We start from the raw sequence: 9,773 nt of genomic DNA on the forward strand, positions 1-9,773 counted from the left end.
GTCGTTTGATAAAAAGTTAAATTCCTCGAGTGCGGTTTGCCAATCATGCACGAGAAACACAGACATAGCTAAAGCTTTTCTTTTTTCGAAAGCTCACATCACACAAGAAGTTTGAAGGAATCATCGCAGGCTGATATTATAGAACATATTTTCTGTGGCATTCCATTCATCATATACCGCTAAAGAGAACATCAGATCGTCTGTATTGATCTCTTCTATGACTTCATCAATACGTTATACTAGTTATCGTACGTTAATTTAAATAGCGGTAGCAGTTGATTCTGCCAGCTAGAATTCATTGCTTTTTTAGTGTTCTATATGAATATCGGGTTTTCCACCAGCAATCGCCGAGCGTCTAAAGCAGAGTAAAATCACCAATCCGTGAATATGGCCTGCCAAGAATTTCTGAAAATAACCAAAAACCTGTTAAACACCGACCGACATGCTATAAATACCATAACTGAAGTTGAATTTACAAAATAACCTAAAGTTCGGTTAAGTAGGTAGCTTTAGAGAGAGCTAAAATTATGTTAATGTCCCTTTGGCATTAAAAGCTCTAGGTCACTGTAATGTCCTAAAGCTATTAAAATACATATACTCACATGGTACACGATTTACTCAATTGAACTGGCGTGTGTAGCGGACCTCTGTAACAGAATTAAATAATTAGTATTTTACATTTAAATGCAATTAAAATAAGGAGATATATATATATGTATATAACATTTTATATGATGATTGGAAATTAACTGTGATTTAAGTCACGAAAGAAAAATCGCAATATAATTACTTACAGTAGAGCGGGAAGTTACTCCTCCAGCGCGGGCCATGGCTCGCATCTTAGTAGCCGCTGCCTCCGCCTCCTCTAGTGAAACCTGGGTGTCCTCAAGCTCAGCCTGTGTCTTGCGGTACTTGGCCAGGTTCATGTTGGCGACCTCTTCAGCCTCGTCAATCTGGCGCTTGTACAGCTTGGATTTGCTGGTCAGTTTCTCGATCATGTCCTGGAAGTGCGCCTGGTTCTTCTTAGAATCCTCGATTTGCATCATCAGATCTCTAACCTGACGGTCGCACTTGCGGTAGTTCTTTTGTGCCTCACTGCTGCGGCGTTGTTCTCCTTCAAGCTCTCCCTCAAGTTCGCGGACGCGCTGTTCCAGCTTGGCGATCAGCTTCTTGCCTCCCTTCAGGACATTTGCTTCAGCCTCGTCGAGACGTACCTGGAGGCCCTTCAGTTGTCCTTCGACAGACTGGCGAGCCTTCTCCGCATGCTGGGCATGGTCTTGCTCCTGACGCAGCTCTTCGGCAAGGCGGGCAGCATCTGCCGTGGCATTCCTTGCCTTCTCATCGGCGTGCTTCATCTCGTTCATGGTTTCCTCAAGGTCGGCCTGCGTGGTAGTAAGGTCTCCCTCCAGTTTTCTCTTGGCAGCGTTGGCAGAGGACACCTGGGACTGCATGTCACTAAGGTGATCGTTGGCTTCATTCAGCTCAGTCTCCGTTGCGCGGCGGTTGCGCTCAGACATCTCCAGTGCAGTGCGTGCCTCTTCAAGCTCGGCAGTGATGCTGTTACAACGACGCTCAGAGGATCCCAATCTTTCAGCAAGCTCATCACGCTGACGCTGTTCATCTTCAATCTGGCTCTCGAGATCCTTCATCTGCGCCTGGAGCTTCTTCAAATTCTTTTGAGCATCTGCGTTTTGACGGTTGGCACTGTCTAAAGCAACCTCCAGCTGATTGATGTCAGTTTCCAACTTCTTTTTCATACGCATGACTTCGCCCTTGCCCTTGGCTTCAGCTTCAAGGCTGGCCTGCATGGAGTCGATGGCACGCTGGTGATTCCTACGTGTGGTCTCGAATTCTTCATCTTTCTCAGCAAGGCGCCTGTCAATCTCCTGGCGAATCTGCTGCAGCTCAAGCTGAGCACGGACGTACTTGGCTTCTTCTTGCTCAAGGGCAGCTTCAGCCTCTTCAAGAGCGGACTGCAGCTCGTCCTTCTCCTGCTCTGCTCTCCTGCGGGCCTTGTCAACCTCGTGGATGCTCTTGCCTCCCTCGTTCAATTGATCAGCAATATCCTTGATTTCATCAGCGAGATTCCTGTTCTCTCTCCTCAAGCCATCGATGTTATCAGATGCTTCATCAGCAGCAGACTTTGCCTTGAACAATTCGGTAGAAATGTTGCGGCATTCGCGCTGAGATGCTTCAAGCTCTGTTGCTAGGTCATCGCTCTTCTGCTTCCACTCGCTGACAGTCTTGTCAAAGTTGCGCTGCTTCTTCTCAGCAGCATTTGCTGCTGATGACGCACGCTCTACCTCAATAGACATATCATCGATTTGGTTTATCAACTTGATTTTAACCTTTTCCAGTTGGGCGACCTTAGATAGAGCAGACTCGGCAGTATCCTCAGCATTCTGAAGCTTGGCCTGCATTTTGCGCCTAAAATAAATGTGTTATTATAATTATATATATATATATATATTATATATATATATATATCGGTGATATGTAAAATATTGTGTCAATAGACTTTGATTCAGTTCAGTTCAATCCAGATTCATCGTTTGCTCCAGTCATTCAAATATAATTACATATATAAGTTAGAATAATATTTGTATAAAATTTATTAATTGTTTGTCAATAAACGAATATTCAGTTCAATTATATCCTCTTTTTTGTGTGTGCTGCTGCCATTCATATAGAATTTTCTACAATATTAAGAGCTATGGCGTAGATTTTAAATTGTTTACATACTTGATCTCATCGGCTTCTGGTCCTCCACCACCGAGTCCCTCGCTCTCTACTCTCGCTCGCAATGTGTTGAACTCGTTCGACACTTTGGCTAGCTGTCTCTGAAGCTGTGACTTAGACTCAGACTCCTCTTCAAGCTGCTCTCTCATTTGTTCAGCATCATGCTGGGCATTACGTACCTGAGACTGATAGGCTGCCCGTTGCTAAAAGGTACCAAAATATTAGTTAATAAAAGCGCAAATTTTTCTATTATTAAATAAAAACAATGCCATCGAGTTATTTTGTATTTATTGAGTTATCTGCTGTCATTTCTGACACTAGAAATCTATATCTATTATCAATTATCGATTGCAATTAGTTCACTATTTACCCTTGATTCATCTTCCAGTGCACCTCTGCTCTCTTCTAGCTGTGATGACAGTTGAGATTTAACTCGGTTCAACTGAGCAACCTGAGATTCGGCTTCTTCCAATTGGCGCATCAGGTCGCTGTTCTCCACAGCTGCACGCGACTTCTGTGTGTTCAGGTCATTGATGGTGCGAGTGGCTTCGTCCAATTTGCCGTTGGCTTCAGATAGTTGACCCTCCAAAGCCTTAGACAACTTATCAGCTTGTCCCTATAAAGTTTGATGTTACAGACCAGTTGTTAATGCAGCTCCATCATATCACACGATAGATAATTTTACATACATTGACCAATGTGCAGACTAGAGTACATTACTTCTAGGTTCATATTACAGTAGACATGTCGCATAGGTTTTTTTTATCCTCACCTTGCTCTTAGACACATGATCAATGTTAGCCTTAGCATCATCAAGTTCAACCTTTAGTTGGGCCTTCTCCTTTTCAATCCTAAAAAAATAAAAGCGGCACGCTTACAATGCGCAGATAATGATATCGGTGCTATCTAATATCAATCTAGGTGTCACGTACTGCGTTTTCCGATAAGTGAATTATCGCTATCAATGTTTCAACTTACTTGGCTTTGACCTTCTGCAGTTGATCGATCTGCTCTCCCATCTCAGCAGTCATGTCATTCTGCTTCTTGCGCAGAGATGAGATAGTTGATTCGTTTTGCAGAGCTTGTTCCTCAAGATCACGACGCAGCTTTGCTAATTCAGCCTCCCGCTTCTTGTTCAGCTCTACCTGGGCACTAGTGGCGCCACCTGCTTCCTCCAAACGTTCAGTCAAGTCTTCGAGTTCACGCACGGCATCACCACGCTGCTTCTCTACCTTGGAGCGAGACTGTCTCTCTGCCTCGACCTCTTCTTCTACTTCCTCGATGCGGGCCTGCAGTTCTTTAATCTTCTTCTGCATTTGGTGAACAATACCCTGCTCATCCTCGCACTTGCTGTTTAGGCCGGCTACCTCTTTGTCTTTCCTACGAATGTTCTCCTCGAGTTCTTGCCTTGCATGTTCCAACTCCTCAACAGCCTCCTGTGTCATCTTAAGATCACCTTCAAGCTTCCTCTTTGCTTTCTCTACATCTCCACGCACCTTCTTCTCGCGCTCAAGGTTGTCCTCAAGTTCATCAAGATTCTGCTCAAGCTTAGCCTTTAGCTTGTTCAGATGGTTGCACTTGTCCTCTTCTTTTTGAAGATCTTCAGAGGTTCGCTTTAAATTGAAATAGATAATCACAGTATTATAGTTTTCCACTTACTGAAATCTGTCAGATTAAATCGATTTATTATCCATGGTATTAATATTGATAATGCTAAACAGTTGCATTAAATACAATGACAATTCGTTTACTTCTTAATAACTACTTAAATGTCAACGTAAAGGAAATATTTACCGTTTGATTTTCTTCACCGTGCTTGTTTTCCTTGTTGACCTTGGCAATGAGCTCCTCCTGGCGGGCAATCTCATCATTCAGTTGCTTGATCTGGTGTTCCTTGGCTGTCTTCTCGCTCTCGACCTTCTTTAGGTTACGTTCAAGATCCTCAATGCTGCTCTTCAGATCAGAACATTCACCTTCAACTTTCTTCTTGGCAGCAGAAACAGCTGAGGATCCTTCCTCTTCCTCTTGAAGACGGCCCTGGAAGTCAGCCAGCTGCTGTTCTAGCTCTGCCTTCTGCTGTATTAGCTTGGTGGCTCTCTCCTCTATATCGGCAATAGTGGAAGACTCTCCTTCTACTTGGGAGTGTAGGTCTGCCTTTTCCTTTTGCAGCTTAACTATCTGTTCTTCTTGTTCCTTACGCAATTTTGTCTCTTTTTCTAATTCTGCCTTAATCTTATCGAATTCGTCTTTCATTTCCTTCATTTCGTCTTCTTGGCGAGCAACAGACAACAAAGGCTTGACCTTAGTGTACAGCTTCCACCATGGCCAGTTGCGGCACTGGACGTACTTCCTCACGTTACGTTGGATAACGGTCATGGCCATACGCTGTGCCTTCATGACAATAAACTGTTCCCTCATCTGCTTGCCGCGGATCCATGCCTGTGCCAACGTCATGATGCGGGTGATGCGCTCCTCTCTCAGCATTTCCAGTTTACCCAGTGAACCGGCCTTGAAGAAGACCTTTGTATGACCACATCTGTACATCTCTTTATCCCAATCCAAAGCAGTGAGGATATTTGCAGAAACATCTTTGCTGTCGGAGAAACCTTCAGGAACTGCATTTGGTGCAAGGATCTGGTACCTAGAAATGACATATCATAATAAAAATTGGTAACATTTGCTAGAAAAGCTGGTAGAAGAGGATACAGAAGACCCATAATATATATATTCATATAATTATATGCACACATGAAAACACGGGTTATGATCATGTTTTGAAATTCATATAGAAAGTGTCATCTAAGTATATGAAATATAGGTATTGCGTTTAAATAGGCACTATATATTATAGTTTCTTGCCTCTGTTTGAAATCGCCATAGACCAGCCTGTTGGGAAAGCCCTTTCGGCAAATACGAATTCCTTCTAGCACACCGTTGCAGGTCAGTTGGTTCATTACTAGTTCAGCATCCAATGCACCACCTTCCTTGTTTTCGTTAGGGATGAGGCAGCGCACAAAGTGGGGTTGTGTGCTCTCAAGAGTGTGCATCAGTCTGCCAAGTTGCTCCTATTGAGTTAACAAACAGATATGAATCGGCGAAATGGAATAGTTAGATTTCAATGTAAAGTTGAACTGTTTCAAGGCATTCTTGATATTTCAATAAGCGATATAATCCAGTGCCATGGCGACAATCCATGTAACGCCAATATATATATATATATATATATATATATATATATATAATAAGTTAATAATGCAGATGGTATTCTTACCCTGTACACAGCAGACACAGTCTGGAAGGCAGATCCCTTCTTCCTCTTGCCCTTGCCACCCGTGGATTCGGCCTTCTCTGCCTCCAGTTTGTCAGCAAAGAGTGTGCACATGAGGTGGTTTCCGTGAGATTTGGCCAGAAGCAAAGCCACCGTGTCGTTGATGGGATCCTTGTTCTTTTCCAGCCACGCGGTGATGTTATAGTTGACGATGCCAGCATAATGGCAGATACCGAAGTGAGCTTCGGCTTGATTCTTTTTTGGTGGTTTTGGCTTTATGAAGGCTTTAGACTTGCCCAGGTGGTTTTGCACGAGCTTGTCCTTGAATGTGGTATCCGTGGCCTTGGGAAACATAGATTCCTCCTCAAGGATGGCGAGAATACCCATGGGCTGTAAATAAATGTATTTGAGTTTTCACACAAAGAGATTACTCATGCAAGAAATTACTCACTACTGATTTATAGATGATATCACAAATACGAACATTCAGGGTCCCAAATTTCTGATTGTTTTTTTTTTCGCGAAAATGTCTCAATCTCTTAACCTCGCATCTAAGAACTACTGTATCATGAAATTACCTTTTCAATCATGTCAATGCAAGATTGCAGATCCAGTCCGAAATCAATGAAGGTCCATTGGATTCCCTCGCGTTTGTACTCTTCCTGCTCCAGAACGAACATGTGATGGTTAAAGAACTGCTGTAGCTTTTCGTTGGTGAAATTAATGCAGATCTGTTCAAATCCGTTAGAATCAAATATCTCGAATCCAGCAATATCCAGTACTCCAATGAAGAAAGACTTCTTGTGAGGAGTAGCAAGGGTCTCGTTGACTTTGACGACGAGCCACTTGAACATTCTATCGAACATGGCCTTTGCTAGAGCAGACACTCCGTAGTAGCATTGATCCTTGTTCTGGCCCTTGGTGACGTATTCAGTGCCGACCTTGACACGCGGTTTTAGAATTCCCTTGTACATGTCAGCATCTGATACGCCCAGCAGATGGGCAACCCGACCTCCAACTTCCATGCCATCGGCCTCAGCCTGTTCTTCTCGTGGTCTCTGCTTGAACTGCATGGCTCCCATGTGCATGACAGCAGCGACAATCTTGTAGATATTAGTTTTCTCAGGTCCCGTAAACAATAGCACATCGAATGCAACCTGCAGTAACAAAACACACAGGCTCGCGTTACATCGTTGACATCGATTTCTCTATGTACATCATAATAAACATACTACACACTGTTTAAAATAGATTTAGCAAATACAAGTACGAGGTTATCAAATGTGATTTGACATTAATGGCGTTCATTTACACGATTTAACTTAAGCGAATTCGCATTTTTTGTCTTACATCAGTGTCTTTCATTTCCTGGCCATCATCAACACCATCGATATAGGTCCTTCCCTGAGAGACGAATGGATAGCTGTCGATAGGGTCTTTGAGCAACAGCATATCTGGAACAATTCACATCAATAAGAGTTTTATGGAACACGTTTTACATATAGTCGCCTAATGATAATGTGTAGGATCTGTAAAGTACGAATATGTGTTGTATGGACTCTTCCCCTACGCACCACTCATTCCATCAATAGCACCAGAGATGACTTGGTAAAAGATGTGGTAGCTGCGCTCAATTGGCTGCTGGGAAACGACACGAGATTTCTCGAGCAGATCTGAAAATGGAGGCATTGATTAATTATTGAATACTGATGCAATTTCCACATTTAAATGTCACATTTTAATTGGATTTATCTTGCCATGAGGTACACAAACGAGCCCCCACCCCACCCACACACACTCACGCACATACACTCACACATACGTTGCACTTATATATAGTAAAAATGCTCACATGACTCGATGTCTGCTCCTGCCAATTTTCCAGATGGGCCGAAATGAATCCTGATGAATTTACCCTGTGTGAGTACAAAGATGAAAATAATTATTGCTTGATCAATGATTAATTCATACATAATGCAAGATCAAAAATGGATAATCAGCGAAAGTAAAACTAAATGAAATATCTATATAGGCCTACTTACGAAACGAGAGGAGTTATCGTTTCTGACGGTCTTTGCGTTGCCGAAGCTCTCAAGGACAGGGTTAGCTGACACGATCTGATCTTCCAGGTTAGCCTTCTTCTTGTCACTTTCAGCTGGCTTAGCGCCCGAGGCAGCAACCATAGCGAAGTAGGAAATGACTTTCTTCGTGTTTTCTGTCTTTCCGGCACCAGACTCACCGCTGTGGGAATAGCTCAGCTGTTTAATCTGATTCTGCATCTACTAATTTCAGAGCTGGAAATTTAACGTTACATCGTAGTTGGCATGACCATAGAATTGGCGATGTTTAGACATTCTATGAATTTGTCACACCCAAGTTTACTCCTAATATTATGTCGTTATATACTTTTCGAACTTACGTGATCAACATAGACTGGTCTTCCCTATCTGGAACAAGCAGATCACATTATAGTATATGTATCAATTTCAAAGCAATTTTATTTTTTTGAGGTAGGGAAAGTTTAACATATAGACATGATAACATTAGAAAACACTTTACTGATATTAAGCATTTTCTATACTAAAATTCTTTGTGCGCACTGAGAATTACACTTTTGTACGGGAACATCGATGACCATTCGTAATGAACCCAACCATTAGTTCCCTCGAATATGCCGACGTACAAAGGAAAACGAGGTTGGTTTTGAATAAGTCGAATGTTTCTGCGTCCGTATTGTGTGAATATATACGTACTGGCAATCATGGCAGCATAAGCATTGTCCGACACCGAGAACAGATGAGGCGGCACCTCATTCTTGCGCCTGCCACGGTATTCATTGACAACCTCTGGGTTGTAGATAGGAAGCCTCTTGTAGGGGTTGACCACAACGCAGAACAGTCCAGAGTAAGTCTGTATATATCGTTATGGACAAAAACATGATGAGAGTTCATGCATAGTTTGCGTATTACCTAGAATTATGTGTCTTTCTATAATAATATGGCAAATTATTAACTTAACAAAACCTGTTTATAAAATTGGCCGTGTGTTAGTGATGACACAATTGCTTATTTTGCCTCTCGTCATCAAGTGAGCATCAGTTTGCGTGAAATCTTATTTTCGACATACCCCCCCCCCCCACCCAAAACAAATAATGATTTCGCTTGCGATAATGTATATGTGTTTTTATTACCAATAATATATAAATCAAGAGCACATAAACCCATAAACATTGATTGTGTAATCCGGGTTGTATCACATATCTGATGTCCTAATTTGAAATTAACTTTCGACGGAACATAAAGCGCTTACGTAAATCAACCAGGCGCGATATCTCTGCCTCAGGACATGAAGAACGGAAGCATCGTTCAGGTATGTCAGGTTAGACATGTCATCGCACTTCTCGTACTGCGGAGGGTTCATCTGCTGAACGTGCTCAGTCTTCATAGTCATCTCCTGCAGAAAAAAAAGAGTTAGGGAGTAACATGTGCGTGCGATTGGAAGAGTGACGGTTAGAAAGAGGCCGAAGAGTGAGAAAGATAGAGAACTAGATAATGAAAAAACGAGAGACAGAGATAATAAAATTAAAAACGTAGAAAGCGGGATAGGGAGGCAGAGAAAGAAAGAAACAGCGAGAGAGAAATAAAGAAAGGAAGAGAGAAGGGGCGAGAGGGGATAGAGATGTATATGTGCATGCGTAGTGTTGTGTGTGTGTGTGTGTGTGTGTGTGTGTGTGTGTGTGTGTGTGTGTGTGTGTGTGTGTGTGTGT

The 9,773-nt window shown here is 42.5% G+C and overlaps 1 protein-coding gene across 3 annotated transcripts in view; it reads right to left on the bottom strand.

Annotated features, from left to right (window-relative positions):
- Window positions 1-278: 278 nt before the first annotated feature.
- Window positions 279-9,773, bottom strand: part of LOC106805555 (myosin heavy chain, muscle-like) — a 42,792-nt gene continuing 33,297 nt past the window's right edge. The window contains exons 1-18 of one of the 3 annotated variants that reach the window (XM_014807199.1): window positions 9,317-9,459; window positions 8,761-8,917; window positions 8,427-8,454; window positions 8,050-8,248; window positions 7,860-7,923; window positions 7,582-7,680; window positions 7,358-7,461; window positions 6,586-7,164; window positions 6,011-6,397; window positions 5,599-5,804; window positions 4,534-5,380; window positions 3,718-4,352; window positions 3,512-3,590; window positions 3,110-3,355; window positions 2,743-2,942; window positions 795-2,427; window positions 603-647; window positions 279-405 (exon numbers count right to left, since the gene is read on the bottom strand). In XM_014807199.1, coding sequence (XP_014662685.1) covers window positions 615-647; window positions 795-2,427; window positions 2,743-2,942; window positions 3,110-3,355; window positions 3,512-3,590; window positions 3,718-4,352; window positions 4,534-5,380; window positions 5,599-5,804; window positions 6,011-6,397; window positions 6,586-7,164; window positions 7,358-7,461; window positions 7,582-7,680; window positions 7,860-7,923; window positions 8,050-8,248; window positions 8,427-8,454; window positions 8,761-8,917; window positions 9,317-9,457 — 5,637 coding nt within the window. In that variant the 5' untranslated portion in view covers window positions 9,458-9,459 and the 3' untranslated portion in view covers window positions 279-405; window positions 603-614. Of the gene's footprint in view, window positions 406-602; window positions 648-794; window positions 2,428-2,742; window positions 2,943-3,109; window positions 3,356-3,511; window positions 3,591-3,717; window positions 4,353-4,533; window positions 5,381-5,598; window positions 5,805-6,010; window positions 6,398-6,585; window positions 7,165-7,357; window positions 7,462-7,581; window positions 7,681-7,859; window positions 7,924-8,049; window positions 8,249-8,426; window positions 8,455-8,760; window positions 8,918-9,316; window positions 9,460-9,773 lie in introns of those variants that run through there. The other 2 variants (XM_014807197.1, XM_014807196.1) reach the window with 2 other exon arrangements.

This window comes from Priapulus caudatus, unplaced genomic scaffold (assembly GCF_000485595.1).
Source record: "Priapulus caudatus unplaced genomic scaffold, Priapulus_caudatus-5.0.1 Scaffold117, whole genome shotgun sequence".
Classification (NCBI taxonomy): Eukaryota; Metazoa; Priapulida; class Priapulimorpha; order Priapulimorphida; family Priapulidae; genus Priapulus; species Priapulus caudatus.